This window comes from Lissotriton vulgaris, chromosome 4_1 (genome assembly GCF_964263255.1).
Source record: "Lissotriton vulgaris chromosome 4_1, aLisVul1.2, whole genome shotgun sequence".
NCBI lineage: Eukaryota > Metazoa > Chordata > Amphibia > Caudata > Salamandridae > Lissotriton > Lissotriton vulgaris.
In genome coordinates this window covers 1970688242-1970705957 of record NC_141691.1, presented here as the reverse complement: position 1 = coordinate 1970705957, position 17716 = coordinate 1970688242, and the positions used below count along the sequence as shown (strand labels likewise).

General features: G+C 43.2%; 1 protein-coding gene across 1 annotated transcript in view; it reads right to left on the bottom strand.

Moving 5' to 3' along the window:
- The window catches only part of ADGRB1 (adhesion G protein-coupled receptor B1), a 473955-nt gene that overhangs the window by 11223 nt on the left and 445016 nt on the right, over positions 1-17716 (bottom strand). The window contains exons 29-31 of the mRNA XM_086966285.1: positions 15191-15840; positions 10182-10217; positions 7084-7188 (exon numbers count right to left, since the gene is read on the bottom strand). Of these exons, the coding sequence (XP_086822411.1) occupies positions 7084-7188; positions 10182-10217; positions 15191-15840 (791 nt within the window). The remainder of the gene's footprint in view (positions 1-7083; positions 7189-10181; positions 10218-15190; positions 15841-17716) is intronic.

Genomic DNA, 17716 nt, shown 5'->3' with positions numbered 1-17716 from the left:
GGGCAAGAGCTTTATGTTCGCTTCACAGCGACCATCTTGAAAGGTAACACACTTGCAGGTTTGGGTATATTGATTGAAATGACCAAAAATCGACACCAAATGTAATGGTGCTAGTAAAATCAGTGGCAGGACATCTTTGGGGAGCCGTGCGCTGACTAATCAATCAATCAATACCCAGGTTTCTGACTTCAAATTTATTAACATGTAAATTAGAAAACAATTAAATGGTCCTCAAGTTTTACATCAAATCAATAATATACACAGAAAAAACCTTCCCAAATCAATAACACGTTTACCAATCCATTCTTCATCTGAAGTATTAACTAACATCTGTATTAAATCAATGGTCTTCCGAAGTACATCAACTGAATAACAAGTTATACAGGGACTTCATCAAATCAACAACACACTATCTGGCCAATTCAATAAAGGGCACCACGCTCCTCAAAAAACGCCATTAAATTAAAAACATTCTCTACTGCAACTCCCTTGAACAAAAACCCAAATAGAATTAATGGTACAAGTACGGGTGATCTCCCAAGATTCCCCATCAACACCCAGGTGTGCCTCTAGCTCACGTCAAATGGATAGTTACACGTGCCCGTGGCAAGGTGGCCCATAAGTTGTGCCCTTCAGAAGAAGGCCCCATTGCGGAGGCCGTTGACAAGGTAGGCTCATCAATGGCACCCTACACAAAGTACCCCATCGATAATTCCCTACACAAGGTACCCCATCGTTGGTGCCCTTGACAAGGTGGCCACTGAGCCGTAAATAACCACAGTTCAGAGTTCTGGGTGAACCGTCTCTTCTGGAGATTCTGCAGAACTATCAAGAAAATCCTATTCCGCGTAGGAATTAGGTCAGATGCACACCAAATCTCCAGATGCCGAAACCATGTTTGCCAGCACCAAGGACGTCACCGCTCCTCGTCTATTTCTGGCCATCCCATTGCCATGTTGGACACCTAAGACAGGTCCAATCCCCCCACATACATGCTGGCTCATACAAACTCCTTACGCACACCGAATGACAATTTCCCAGAGGCTTGGACCATCAGACAAGGTGACTACCAGTGCAAAACCCGTAGCTGACCTCATATTAAACCACGGTCTGTTCCTTTATGTCCCTACATGGTGGATCAGTCGTCCCCAAAGCCATTGGAAGTGCTTGGATTGGGGTATACAGAACTTTACAAAACCAACAAACAAATACCTTCGTTCAATAGCACACTCACCATTTACTGCCTTACATACTTGTCGCAATCTCCATTTATTTCTTGAAAAACATACAGTCCCCAATTCCTTTCTTCAATCAATTCCAGGCTCGATATTGACTTCCTTGGATAAATGCTACACACACGGTTCATTTGATAGAGGTCATAACACATTCTGTGGTTACTTTTTAAAATAAACAGCACAGGCCTCGACAGACTCCTCAAATCCAAAAGGACTCCATTCATAAAGGATTTTGCACGCCTTATTGTCACTTAGATGTAAAAACAGAATTAGGGTGCTAATTCCAAACCCTTCTTCACAAGATCATAGTAAACCTAACTTACATGAGTTCAGAAAGAACCTGTGGACCTGGCTGTTACATACTTGGGCCTGATGGAAGTTTGGCTGATGTGGGGGATGCCTTGTCATCCAAGCTCATGGTTCGCTCAGCAGAGCCTCAGCTGGCGAACATCTTCGAATCACATCCTGTCTATCAAAGGGCCCTCGGTCAACCTAGATCAGAAAGTCTTCGCTCTATACCCCTGCAACGCGACAGGCACATTGCATGAACCCGTATCTGTTGGCTCCCGCGCTTCAGAACCACGATGACTATTATGTAAACCATGCACCGATGGTGGGAACCGTGGAGGGGGTAGGGGGGGGGGGGGGGGGAGGGGGGTTAACCTAAGCATCCCTTGAATACTGGGGGCAAGCTGGGGCAGAATTATCCTTTATTGGGATTCTATACCCTTGACCCTGTTCATACTGGGGTCCACTATTTAGGACTCTATTGCAAAGACTCAATTAATGATGATGGGGTGCTATAGGAAATGCAACGATTGATGTGTGTTTGTGACAAAAAACCAATAAAATTTGTTTAACAAAAAAAATTTGAAAGTCTTCGCTGTTTTGGTGGTTCGTTGCAGCACACATTTGTCCTACTCAGAACCCCACAGGAAAGGCTGGTGGTCCTGAACAGTAAATAAAAGAAGTGTCAACGAAGCATAGGGAGGAAACTCCCAGTATGTCAGGGGCATTTATTCTTTGTTTTTCAATATAAAACTCCTGCTTTGGGAGTTTTTTTTTTGACTGAAAAACTTAAAACTTTGAAAGTGAGCACATCAAACATGGCACCAGCTCAGTAAAGCTTCAATGCCTTCCGCAAAGCCACCATGGCCGTGGCGCTGCTGGAGGCACAGGCACTCTGGCCTGCTTGCAGGGATCTCTAAATACTGAAGGCGGTCTTCCCATAGGAGAGACTTGTTTGGTCTCTTCTGACATGGCAGGCATCTGTTGGATTGACACTTTAGATATGACTACTACTGCACCTTCATCAAGGGCATATGCTGCTCCTTATACATACCCCACCAGACAGACAGACAGACAGACAGACAGACAGACAGACAGACAGACAGACAGACAGACAGATAGATAGATAGATAGATAGATAGATAGATAGATAGATAGATAGATAGATAGATAGATAGATAGATAGATAGATAGATAGATAGATAGATAGATAGATAGATAGATAGATAGATAGATAGATAGATAGATAGATAGATAGATAGATAGATAGGTAGATAGATAGATAGAGTGCATATTTAGAATCACAAGAAAGCACTTATAGATGCAAACTTTCTTTCATTTTTGGGGTTAACAGAAGGAAAGAAGGGGTGTCAGGAACACCCACAAATTCAAACATTTCTAAGTATTCACAAACGTTTTGGATAACCATTTCCACCCTGGGAGCACTTGAGAAGATACTCCTACAAAGGTTGGAACAGGTTCGTATCCAATGGGTTAGAAAAACGACGGCATTTCATGGGGGTGAATGGGAAGGGCGTTCTTCACAGGAAAAAAATATCCATGTGAAGAAAATAAAGCAAAAATATTAAATGTGCATACACATTTCCTCTTGATTTGCACCTTCTGGTATTTCCCAGTAGGGGTACTGCTGGAAAGATACCATATTCATTGATGACCAAGAAATGGACATCTACAGCAAATTAGTGGAGGAAACCTGTGGACCTAGATGACAACTGTTTTCAGCAGCTTGGTGTGAATTTGGCTGGAGAAGAAAGGATTTGGTATTGGTTCACAGCAAGAAGGGCTGGTCAGATGGAGACCCTTGATATCAAGGATTAACCAAAGGAAGTAGTATTATATTTGTGTATCTATGTTTTAGGGCTAAATATTTTTTATTTATGACAGCATAAGGCTTGAAACTATTTTTTATATATATGGAAAGTGCAAAGTAATAACACTTTGGGATAAAAAGTGTTCTTTCTCCAATTTTTGAAGGGTCCTAATTCACTATTTGTGCAGGGTCCTAGTTCACTATTTTTGAAAGGTGCCAACAAGATGTGCTCTACCATTGAATTAAGTTTACATGTGTTGCAAACAAACATGAAAGTGCATGGTTTTGAAAAAAGGAAGATTTCCCACTTAGACAAACAGTTTGTGTTCAGGCTGTTTGCATCTCAATGGACGACCCAACGCTAAGGGGCGGCCTGGTCGTCCAGGTGGTCTCTGATCATTCTGAAATGGTGGACCACCAGCCAGTGCAATGGTTTAACCTCAGAGTAACACTGCAATCGGCTTACGGCAGCCAATAAAATTGCTTAAACAGGAGGTGTTTTAACAATCCTGATTGGCTGCCCCTGTCCAATCAGAGCAGATCCGTGCTTAGACCGTTGTGATTGGCCTATGGGCAGCCATTCAGAACTGAAAAACTCCTGCTCGCCTCTTCTGCCATGGACATTCCATGACAGTGTCAGCAAGCTGGCATTCTTGCAGTGGTTCACGACCCACAATTAATCATTTTCTGTAACACAATATTTTTAGGGGCTTGATCTGTATCTGGCTTACCGCACAGGGTTTAATAATGTACAGAAGAAGCGCAGTGTGAAGTCAAAAGGCAGGATTGACATTATACACCACAATCTCATTCCCATCTCAATAGTCTCTCAGATTCATTTTTCCACCACAGAGTTCCTCCTTTTTACTTAGCAAAGGCTCCAACGTGCTCCTTTACAAGCCTACTGCTCTATTGCCTGTCGGCCCTCTTAAAGATTTATGCATTACGCTTTTCGTTGTTTTTTTTACACTTTCATCAAAGATTCGTACTTTTTTCTCTGGGGCGACCAGAACATTTGGTTACATGTCCCAGAAGACCACAACTCATCAGCGCTAGTGGTTTCTTGCTGGGTGCCTCCTCTACCTCTCATTTAATGGGTCACATTTTAAATCAAATTTTTAATTCAAATGAGTTTTTTTACTACAAGTACTCCTCTTGTGATCATTGTGCAGTCCCCTTTAACATTAAACTTGCAGAATCTTCCTCTGTGTCCCCCTCTATCCCTGGGTCCTGATCTCGCTCCTGGAAAAAGATTGCCGGCCAAAAATGGGAATCTCGCCTCACGGCAAGTTCCACCTCTGTGCCTATCCCGTCAAACAAAGGATTCACAAAGAGGCAACAATTACCATGGCTGGACCTCTAAGGCAGCCAATCTTTTTACCCCTAGTAAAAATACCAAACACTGTAGGAAACAACCTCCTGCAGCCTGCTTTGCACCTGAGCTAGCGGAGGCCAAAAAAGGCTGTAAACATGTGTTTTGGAGCCTTAACTATAACAGAACGGCTAAAATACAGCACTGCATCTTGCTAAAGTAACATTACAAAACTAGTCATGAAAGCCAGCACTTCATTTTACGCCGCCACCATCATAGCAGGGACTAATCCCTCAAGCGCAATCTTCATGATTGAAAGAATCTTATGGATCCATCTTCTTAGGCCCCTGCTATTTGCCATTTTTGGTGTGATTCCCTTTGTAACTTTTTTTAAGACACAATTTTAAGCCTTTATCAGTCATGCAATGGGTTCCAAACCTCTTCCCACATTCCCACCACCCCTATTTTTCAGCCTTGTGTAGAACAATTATTTCCTCTCTCATCTGAAAATACCATCCTTAATACTATCTCTTTTGCATCCCCTCTCGATCGTTGCCCTCCCTCCAAGATCAGGAAAGCCGTATCCGTCATCGTGCCAAGTCCGATGTCCATGTGTAACATGTCCTAACTAGAAGGGACAGTCCCTGATGCTGATGCCTGAAAATCTTCCCAAGCTACACCTTTCCTAAAGAAACTCTCGGCTGATCCTACCACCCTGAATAATTACCGTCATGTCTCTTATGTTCCTCTTTCTGCCAAGTTTTTTAACAGAGGAAATCAATTCTCTGTGAAGACAACTCTCTGGTTAACCCTTTTCCACTCTGGCTCTGCACCATTCACGACACAGACGCCGCTCTCCATAATATCCTGGATGACATCTGCCTTTTACAAGACCATGGCAGTAGTGTAGCTCTCGTTTACTCAATCTAAGTGCAGCCTTCAATACAGTGTCCCACCAGAATCTTATTGACAAACTTGCCTCCGAAGCCATATGCAAGCTTGCTCTCAGCTGGGTCCTCTTCTTCCTCATGGGGAGGAAGCAAGCCTTCTTCTTGCCCACTTTCCGTACTGCATCTAAACCTATTATTTGTGGAGTTTCCCAAAGTTTCTCAATTAGTCACACTCTGTTTAATCTCCACATCTCCCCTCTGGCTGCCTTGATCCACAGATTTGGATTTTTCTTGATACTTATACAGATGACACCCAGCATCCCTCAATTTTAAGGATGATCTGGTACACTCACAACATTGTAGGCCTGTTTCAAGCTAAATGGAGACAAAACACAGGTCATCTTCCTGGGAGGCTCTCCCTCCTTCTTGTGCCCCAAATGATGGCCTCAAGAGCTGTAGAAGTATTTTTCCTGTAACATCGGCTACAAATGTAGTTGTTCTTATAGAATGACAACTTATCTTTCATACAACAAAATCACAAATTTTCTTCCTCTAGCTGCTGCTACCTTGGGTGAGTCAGCAAAATCCTACTGTTCCTTTCTATGAACGGAAGACACTTTAGCTACACTGGATTATTGCTCTCGCTATTTTTGTCTCCAAATATCAAAATATCTGCTGCCAGGCTGCTATGATGGACCCCTGAATGCCTCCACCATATGGCTCCTCGTAGCAAAAAGAATCCTTTTCAAAATGATCTACAGCTGTCATAAAGAGTTCCTCCCTCTTCTTCAGCTCTTCTGATAAGAATCCCCAAGACTCACAGAATGTATCCCAGGGGCCAACTTACCGCTGCTACGCGCTGGAATTCTCTTTTGGACTCACTACAGTCAACTAACTCTGTCCATTTCCAGAAAAGCTGGAATACCTGGCTTATCCAAAAGGTGTACTGCTAATTTCCTTCTTTCCTCCATCTATAACAAGCATCAGGACTCCCCACTGCGCATCAGTGAACTCTGGAAATATTCATTCAGTCATTCATTCATTCAAGTGAGGAAACAAATCCTGGAAACCGCAGATTAGTCAAGCAATTTGCTTCTGTCGCTCAGTCGAAAAAGCCAAGCCCATATGCACATATTTACATTGAGTCCAGTGATATAGTGGTGTGGCAGATGTGTGGTATTTAGCCAGTGACCTAGAGGAGAAGGGTAGCAAATCTGTCAAGCCACCCAGCAAGCTTAAAGACAACGACATGATTTCACTGAAAAATACCCACTGAATAGGAAATAGAAAATAGAATTATCGAAAATATATCTGAGGCAGAAAGGAAACAAACCAGGGACGCTCCCATGGACAATGCATCACAAATCTGTGTGACGCTGCATAATTGCGACATTCCAGTAATTACGCTCATGTACCTGCATCACCTAGTGTCCGTGCATGCACGCCTGTAGAAGCATCTGCACCCTCGTACATTCATCATGCTCTGATCTACAGTTTGTCACATGATAAGTCAATGGAAGGACTTACCTTGCTGTCTACTGTGGGCAACTCCTTGTCTTTCTCAGCATGCTGGAGCTTTCTGTTCAGGTCCTGGAACATGTCTTGATGCCGCTTTCTCGTATGCATGATTTTCTAAAAATGATCGAAAGAACATGAAAGATAAGAAAACCACTTGGTTGATATGTCTGGAGCATTCAAGATACGCAACTAGCGCCAATGATGAACAGAAATGTCAGCTCTAACATCTGCATAGAGAGTAGTGCACTACGCATGCTGTTAAAAGTTATATTACTGAGCAACTAAAAGGCTAACTTATTTTGACTCTCTTGCTGGAGGGCATTGTGAAGGACCAGCCAGTTAGCAATTGTGCCCAGTTAGCAATTGTGCTGACTTCAAATACTGCATCGCCCACAAATGGCCTTCTATTAACTTAGGTAAGATGCTGGAAAGATGCCATAGTTCAAGGGAAGACCTTTCATTAGGAGGGTATCAGCATTAAGGCATTCTACTGGTCGGCTGTAGTCAGCATTAAGACTTTCTATTGGCTGAAGAAGACATCAAGAAAGACCTCCAATTAGTTGGATGCAGTCACCAGTAAGATTTATATTCAATGGGTACAGCACAGAAAAGATCTTCAACTGAGTGGATGTAATCAAGACCCTCTAGGTAACTAAATACAGTCAAGAACTCCAGTTGATTAGATATAATCATCAGTGGTTCTACTTACAGGATAAGGGACATGATATTACTTTTGCCACTTGGCCTGTCCTCCACCAGGACGATGGAGCAATTTCGAACTCAGTGGACATTTCTAGCATTGGTAGGAACTGCCGTCATGGCACTTCCTGTCAGTTTATTGTAATTTTGCAGTACAGCTCCGTGAAGCAGTATGGCAAAAGTACTAAGTAAAAATAAATTGTTTTTTTAATGAAAATCCCAAAATGGGATTTTTGGGGGCGGTGGGAAAATAAAAAAAACAAATGCCAAACCTCGCTATGGGAGTGTCCTTCCATTGCAAAAAGGGCATTAAGGCCTTTTCAATGCCTCATACAACCAGGTTTTTTCTCGCTGTGACGGGCATTGAAAAAACGGCTATATGTCTGCCCATCTAAAGTAGGTCGGTGGAAATGTAGCTTATGCTCTGACGGCACTTACTCCATCAGGCCATCAGAGGAGTTAGACTATGACAGAGACAAACTAGTCTCTGCTGTTGTTAAGCTGTGGTCTGCTCACATTTAAATCTGGTGGGTAGACAAAAGTCTTGGCACAGAGCGAATTCCATTGCCATTGTGATGTTGTTCGCTTTGTGCTAAGAATTAAATTGGGGGTGGGGGTTTGCGAAACAAGGGTACCCCGTTAAGCGAACCTGGGGTTTAATATTTATAGTAAGTACAATGGTTCCGGGGAGGCCTGATAAGGTCCAGTAACACAAGGTTAAATATTATTTGGTCTGATAAATACATCTCTAAGGGAGCAGGCTTCATAAGGCAACATGTATTCATTTAATCATAATAATATGCAGATTGATATTTACACAGATACGTTCAGGTGCTCACATAAGTGACAAGGGTGTGTAACGAGTGGAGATGACAAAATACAAAATATCACACAGATAGACAAAGAAATCCAGAACGATATGTACAAGTGGGGGATTTTCAACTGGGGGTCGACGACGTTTCGATCTTTAGATATTTTAGATCATCATCAGGACAAGGTGAGCGTTCTGAAATGATTTATGGAGTCAAAGGATGTATTGGTGTCTTGGTTAGGTTGGGAAAGGAACTTCTTGAAGTTTAGTTGGAAGAGATTTTTCAGTAGGTATATCGATCTCTTCGCAGGAGTGATTATGTGTGTCCCGAGGTCTAAACCAAGTAGGATTGCGACATTGTGTGTGGAGACTACGCTTCATTCATAAGGATTCAAGAAGAAGCCATGATAATTCAATTAAGGGACATCCGAGGCTCTTATGTCCTCGTGGTGCTGTGGCCTCGGGTCAGGATTGCAATTTCTTGCTTGTTGCGGTTTTAATAGTTCCAATCGTCCTCGCTGCTGCTGTTACTGCTATAGCTTCGGAACTATTACAACTAGGGTGGTCGGATCACCCTGAGACCACCGCCGCCACTAGGGAACCGCTGTTCCCTGGCGGCGGCGCAGCGGTCTTGAGGCTACAATATGCCTGGTGGGACAGTGAATAGTACGGGTTTCCTCTCTGCCACAGTTTTCATGGTGGTTCAACCTCAGGGAAAACCGTGCAATAGAGGAAACAACTGGGGCCCTACAGGACCCCTGGTGCGTCACGCCATGTGGATGCATGGAGGGGGCACAACACGTGCGCCCGCCGTATGCAGGAACTGTTTTTGCATTCCCATTGTGGTGCCTATTTCCTGAGGCACTGCTGTGGGAACACCCAAAGACAGCACGTCAGACAGTAGGAAACTCCTAATCTGGCAGGCGGCCCGACCACAGCGGGAGCGTGGCGGTGGCGTACCACCTGCTCCCGCTGCATCAAAAGTCATAATCGCGCCCTATGTGTCTAATATAATAACTGTAAAGCGTTCTGCTACGTCCACTGGTCTGCTTTGTGCTATATAAAACTATGCAACAATGAATAGATCAAGTGATCAATGGCACTCGCTCATATCAGTCTGATGTTTTGCGGCCGTCTGCGAGCAAAGCCACACGGTCACATCATCCTATCTATGTCCCACATGACGTCCTCATTGAGCTCATGATGTCTTCAATGGCTTCATCATTATGGTATCAAATAGTTTTGGAACCTGACGGATAGCTTCTCTTTTTGGTCCAGCAAGTAGATAATACCTATATATGTATTCTTTACAGTCTCGTGTGAGCAAAAAGTAGGAATTGCATGGCTGGAACCAGACTGCTCTAATTTACCAGACTATGAGGTATGACAGGTTACCCAGAAGTGCTGAGAACACACAAATGACAACAGTGCTTTAATTTTATTGGAAAACTTGTCAACTGTCTAAACACACTACAATTACAACACTCCCTCAGGCAAATCCATGAATTAGATACTAACATTCTCTGACATACACACACTGCACAACAACGCATTAGCTGGGCACGCAGACAACAACATATTAGCAGAGAATTCTTACTTCGAAGTCGAGCTCAGCATACCGAGATTTTCTTCTCTGTAAATGGGAAAAGAAGAGCTTCAGTTATCTGTAAACCAACAAGATGTCCGCTCACGCACGGCTCTGCGTCACTGCGTACAGCCATCAAGCTTAACTTAAGTCCCTCATTACGAACATGTCAGAATAGGGTGAGGTATTTCCCACGCATGGTGAGAGGTAGTTACTGTGAGTGGTAAATACCTACTCCTAGGTTTTTTAACTCCTTCGGCGCTGATGACGGAACCGCTCCGTCATCAGCCGCGGTAGCACTGTGCTGATGATGGAGCGGTTCTGTCATGGCCCGCTCGCCGCGCCTGCGCGACACGGATGCCGCGCCTGCTCTGGGCGTTCCATTGAGCGGGCGAAGCCATGACGGAACATCTCCGTCATGAGCACAGCTCAACCGAGGCTGGTGACGGAGCGGTTCCGTCACCAGCATGGGCGCGCCGTGCGGCCGCCCGGCCCCCTTAGCGCTGCTGCGGTATTGCCGCCGCAGCGAAGGTGTTCATGGAAAATGGAGCATAAAACACAGAATCTGTTTTTAACACATCAAATTCATCATGTTTTGCCTTTTTTCTTGTTCTTTCCCATAAAGAATGTCGGCAGGTTCATGCACTGAGTGTGCGATAATTATAACACAATTTGTAATCCCGGCCCCTGTGCAAAAGTGCGTTTCCAATGGGATCGGAATTTAGCCCGTCACTTGAAATGAGGATCATAATGTGTGAACTCTGTCAAAGCACCTTTAATAGAACGTGTGCTTGACATGGCTTTAATAAACATTTCTTTCTGGTCTCTCGCTTATGTGCCTCGTAGATACATATTTTGTTGTGCTTTACCATAGCGACATGTAGGCTTGAGTTGAAATGCATTTTGGGCACTGTAGTGCCTCTTATGATCACACATTACCTCACATTTTCTTCAATACAATTATTGTAATAATTCGTGTGGCGGTGTGTGTCAACAGTGTGCATGATTTTCTTTACAATAGACATCCCACAGAAAAAAGAAATATATGCATTCAGTTTAAGCAGAGGCTAAAATGATACATTTGTCTCTAAAACCCATTGGAATCAAACAAACTTGGCTTCCTCGCTTGAGCACACACAGTGTTATCTTCGGCAAACTTGAATCATCTTGTGCCTCATAACCATATCTATCAATATTGGGAATGCTTAGCATTGTTATATTGGGAGGCTAAGTGACTTCATGGAACATCTCGACATCTATGACAGACACAGGGGCATATCAACATAAAACAGCGATAATTATCGCTAAGCACACTTAGCGCTAGGATAATTATCGCCAGCTATTGGCAAATTTTATCGCTGAGATAGCGTGCTATTAGCAACGTTTATCTCAAAAGCGATAATATTCCAGGCGCAAGCTGCCAGTTGTGCGATTACCGCTGAAAATACAGCGATATTTGCACGTTTGGCGATAGCTTGTTGATAGGGCATGGCAGACTCAGCCATGATATTCACCTTCCATTGGATATCATGGCTAAGTCAAACTAAAATACGGCATAAGGAAAGTAGCGTTAACCAAGGTTAGCGCTACTTTTCTTATCGCTATGCTTATTAATGTGCCAATTGATAATTGGAGATTTGTCGGTTAGCAACATTTCTCCAGTTATTTTGAGCTGGAACGCCCATTTTGCATCTCATTAGAGATTCAAAGGTGGGCATTACGGGAAAGGGCGCTAAGGCAAGGATTCACGCGATCGCGTGACCTTGCTGATATAGCGATAAAATGATTGCAGCTTTTCGGACGAAAACGGCCGCAAAAGCGGCAATAATTTTTTATCGCCGCCTTGTTGATATGCCCTACAGTTCTTTTATGTCGCTGTGGCATACTAGGTGATAACTTTTAAGAATTTCCAAAGGAGGACAGACATTCACTGGTACCCAAGTGGCGTTGCTATGTGCCTGCGCTGGCCATTTATTCAAAGGCCCTGTTTTTGCCGCAGAACTGAGCACATACTCTACTATGCGGGAAAGAGGCTCTGACCACAGCGACACAACTACTACCACCACTAAGGGCATGGCTACTTCTCCCAGGAATGGCCCATAGCATCTTCAGGTAGGGTCATGATTGGATGACCACAATGAACCAGTGAGTGCCCGCCGAAACGCTTTTTAATTTCCCCCTTTGTGGATGGCGATTTTTAACAATTAATTATAGCCCAAGGCCTTTTTCTACACAGTTGAAATTGTGTAAAGCAGATGAACTGAACCATAGAGACAAAGTGATTTGCTTAAAATCACACGGTTGGCTCAAGCGGGATTGGAACTGCTGATTACCGAAATCAATAAGAACACTTTGCCTCTCTTTATGAGTCCCTTTTCCTTGTCACTGGCTGCCGGATAATCATTTATTTACCTTGTTGGTGGAAAGGAACACTGTATAAAAGTAGTCAATAAGACTACTAGAATGCATTTGGCTAAATTTGTAAAAATGTAAGTGCCAGAACTCTCGTCAGGAGGCAGCTTGCACCAGCCCATTTCTCCTGCTAGTGCCGCCTCAAACAGAGCCAACTACTAACCATGAAAGTGGGGAAAAGATGTGGGTTAATGGCCAGAGCTGCCAACTTAGGGGCTGGGGAACCAGGTTCGAGTCTCGGCATCGGCTCAACATCCTTTTATTTTGATGAAGTCACTTAATCTCCACGTGCCTACCATAAATGAACGTGTCCTTATCCTGTGCGTATGAAAAGAGCCGGTGTTGATGATTAAGTGCCGGTGCTGAGGACCAGAAACCACCAGCTCAAATTAACCACTGCACAAATTATATTATTCGGACAATGCCAATGCAAATCATTTTTGCACCGTCATGTAGAACATTCACTATCCTGCCAGGGTAACACTTTGAGTGAATCAGTGATTTCACCATCAAAATATATCGGAAGAGGGTATTAAAAACCAGAAGTCACCCTTCAACTACAGACTAAAAAGAAGCTGCCTATGCAATATTACCCAAACTTTCTAAATAAAGCAATGACTGTCATAGGGAAATAAGGAACTCATATGTACTACCAAATATCGACATAAAGAATATTGTGATACAAGAAAATCGAGTACAAGATACTGAAACAAAATATCGAAAGGTAAGTGCATGTAAGGAAGTAAAGATTTACTATTCTTTAGTCCAAATCTAAAGACCTAGAAGATATTTGTACTGCCTATATACATATATGTTGAGTTACATATAGAAAATCTAGATTTACGTGTCGATATTTATTTTTTGTATATTTAGCACCCTCGATATTCTGACTTCGATACTTAGTAAGCACACCACCCATACACTACACAACCGTGGAAAGAGACAGGTCCCAGAGAGTACATTCATGTTACGGCATAAGTTGGAGGTGATTCAAATAGACTAACATTTACTTAAAATATGTGGACCTCAGTTAATGCTCCAGATTCCCTCTTGAAGCATTGGAAGGGCAGGTGTAAAGGTGAGATTCAAAGTTTGTTTATAACTAATCAGAGACACGGAAGAAAGACTGAGGGGCATATTACCAACAACTAGCGATAATTTTTGTCTCTAACTTGTTTACAGACAAGAATTATCGCCGCACATCGGCGATTTTTATCGCAGATAAACCTTGCTATTAGCAAGGTTTATCGCAAATGCGATAAAAAACGGCCGCAATGCATGAATATCGCTGAAAAGTCAGCGATATTCATGCATTATCGAGCAAATGCTCTTAGCCATGTTATCCACCTCCCATTGGATAACATGGCTAAGAACTGCTCAGGGCAGGTGTTAGCTTTTGGAGATATTCGCGCTTAGCGCGAAGATCTCCAAAAGTTGGTAATAGGAGATAGCGATGTTAGGGACTGTTTCCAGTCGCTAACATCTTGGCACACCCACTTTGCATGTCATTAGTGATAAATATCACTGACATGCACAGCGGGGCACAAGATGGTCGCTATCTCCTATTAGCTGTCACTAACTGGTGTTAGCGACAGCTTGGCAATAGGGAGATAATTTTATCTCCGCTTTCTTGGCTTTTAAAGCCAAAAAAGCGGAGATAAACCCCCTTGATAATATGCCCCTGAGTCTCTCCAAATTCTTCAGCTTCTCTGGTTCCTTACTTTGACCCTCACCTCTACTCAAACACTGTTCGGCCTCCTCTTTGATCCCAGTGTGAACTGGACTTCGCTTTACTACTCAGCACAGAGACCTTAGCCCTCACCCTGCATCCTAGGCACCACTAAATACACGTTTCTGACACACAGATGCTTTCTGTGGCCAGGGGCGTAGCAAAGGCCCCTGCAGTACAGAGGTCCCCAACCCTCAATGGGGCACTTTAGCCCAAAGCCAATGAATATCTGTGAGATATGGGAGATTCAGGGGCCCCTCATCATGTTCTGTGGGGGGGCACATCATTTCGCGTTACGCCAGAGCCCCTGGCACTGATGAGCGAACAGGACTCGATAAACCACTGTCATGCCAAGAAAGTGCAGAGCCACTACACGCCACTGCGATTCTCAAATCCAGAACCAAGCCAACATGCACACTTAAGGGCTGCTGGGATTCATGCTTTACGGGAAGGAACTTTAGCTATATGACAGCAGATTTACTCTTTCATCCATCCCCCTTGTACCCCTCCCCTCTGCTCTTACACCTTCCCTACTGTTTTATGGTAGAGATGGTCCCTATAAAAATGTATCATAAAATAAAAAGAGAAAATAAAGTAGTTTACTATTCTTGTGAAATGTAGCTTGGCTCCGCACTTACAGCGTTTCCGGTCAATAGGATCTGTACAGACCTTTATCTAAAACAAGCACACTAGCTAATAAATAACATGATAAAAAACTGCATTACAGATAAGGTCAGGTAAAGAAAAGGTGCAGCATCTTAGTTCTGCACTATATTCAGCTGAGATGAGAGTACATTAACAGATACAGTGTCTTGGTTGATCACCAAGTCCATCATTAACACAGACCACGAAGCAGGCATGCTTCAGGTGCCCCGCTTACCTCCAGCGAGCTCATGGAAAGAGTTGAGATGGTTTCACTCTTGGAGACCAGCCCCGTGTTTCCTGAGTCCCCTGTATCGCACAGACTGATCGGGATCTGCGACTCACAGGAAAGGTTTTGTTGCTGCAGGATGGGGGACCCTTGTTCGTTGCACATCATCCCCATCTGCTCCCGCGGTGGGCTCTTCACCATGAAGCCCGGGTCGGTCATGCTGAGGTGTATGAGCCTGGTCTGGGGCATTTGGTCAATGTTCATGCTGTACTTGCCCTCATCCTTGGGCTTGGCCCGTAATGTGGCCGTGTTGCTCGGCAGCATGACGTAGCTGCTCTCTATCGTCTGTTCTTGAGCTCTCGTCAGCTCTGAGTCCAGCTTTTTGAAAATGTCCCCATCACATATGTAAACAGATTTGGCGGGCTGATTTTTGTCCTTTTTCAAGGTGAGTGTGTGGTTGCTGAACTCGTTCATGTTGAAGCTTCCAAGGTAGTGGGGGGATCCCTGGAGGTGCATTTTGGACACGTTCGATGGAAGACTGTTAAAATTTGACCCCTTTTGGTGGTTGAGTTTCAGTTTTTCTTCGTCTTGGAGCGATGGGCGCTTTAAAGTTCCAGTGATTGTAGACGTCCGACAACTACTGATGTCTTTATTGAGCACTGTAACACAAAAGATGTGTTAGCACAGAGGAGTACAGAGCTTGTTTACATTTTATTGCATTTGTTCATTTTGGCACATGGTTTCTCCTTACAAGAGTGTTTTTTATGACCTATACTAACTTGCCTAGAATTTGTACTGAACTCTTTTGAATTGTGATTTCTCAACATGCTTATCAGTAAAGTCTTCAAAAACCACCATCGTTGAGATGGGGTGCAAAAGCTTCAGTGAGGATGAGGAGCGCCTGTCGCAAAAATATAATTCAAATCAAATGTCTTCATATTTTGGGCAATGAGGACATTTTAGTGACATTAAAAAGTGTCCATCAGAATTCTTACAATAGATACGCTTTTGGTTACTTGGAAGTGAAAGAGATGCAAAACTATTCCAGGAAGCCATAAATAATTGAAAACATCTCTCAAAGGAATTTTAACACGTAGATGCAGCAAATCACAACATTATGACAGGCTGAGAAAAGCCAAGATATGTTGCAGAATAAAGCATTGTATAATACAGAAACATTTGTGCAAAACTGATTAATAGCCACATGTTAACACACATTCGTATTTGTGAAAAAATATGTTACTGTTACCTAACGACCTAATTTAGATCTTGGAAGAGGGGAATACTCCATCCCAAATGTGACGGAGATCCTGTCCACCATTTTACGATCCCATTATATCTTATGGAGATCTTACTATGGTGGACGGGATATCCGTCACGTTTGTGACGCACCATTCCATCCGCCAAGATCTAAATAAGGCCCTATATGTAATATGGTTATCTACTCCAAAGCTTTATAAAAATGCTTATAGAGGCCATCCAAGGTGGGAACAAACTGATCTTGAACAAATCTTGCATCACTAGTCATCACCAAAGACAGGCACCCCATAATGTTGCTTTTTTTGATTACGTCTGTTTTGATTTTGAGAACTATTGCAGCATCGTTCACAGGACGACCCCTTTAATACATTTTCAACAATGGCTGCCCAAAACCGATCATTTTAAAGCCAAAACATAGGCTTTCTCCCCAAACATTAATTCTAAGCAAAGAGCTGTTCATAAGTACTCAATTTGTTAATTTGTGTAACCTGTTGTCCTCATTAAGGAGTTTTCATCTGAGGTAAGGTTCCAGATGATAGGAGCTTCAATGCACAGGGAAGTTATAAATATGCATACTTTATGCTAATACAGTTGTACATCTGTAATTTTTTTACATGTGTGCATGTCTTCGACACTATGATTCACGTGACAATTTAGCCACAGTTAACCGCTGCTCTCCATATTGCAACCATGCCACCTCCATGGATCTAGCTACCATCATATTTCTATAACACCTTTCTGACCAAATTGTTTTTGTTGCTAAATAAATAAATACATAAGTACATAAATGGGTGGAGTCAAGGAAATCTCCGGGGATGATGTTGTATTCATCTGCATGAAAATAAACAAGAGTAGCATCCTCCATAAATATATGAAAAAAAAATATTTGTTGTATAGTATCAGTATCGAAGAGATGTTGTATAGAACAGTTTATCCCGAGTAAAGGCTGCAATCCCTACAGCCCCTATATATTAGTAGACAATCTGTCATGGAGACAGCTCCTAGATTACCACTGATAATTGCAACCCACAAAGCAACTTATAATAATCAAAGCAGCCAGACAAGCCTGAAATTCATACCAGGCCCTGGTGGCTGCCTCAGATCATGATGTATGTACTTAGCATGCACGCCTTTCATGTTCAATGCAATGCAGAGCCGCAAGAAAGAGGCTGGCGCACAAAATGGAGGGAGCAGTGGATCATCAGGTTAGCTTATGGGGCACTATCGAGTGGTTTTCGGTATTAATGCCTACGTCGACTCCGGAGGCTCTGCACC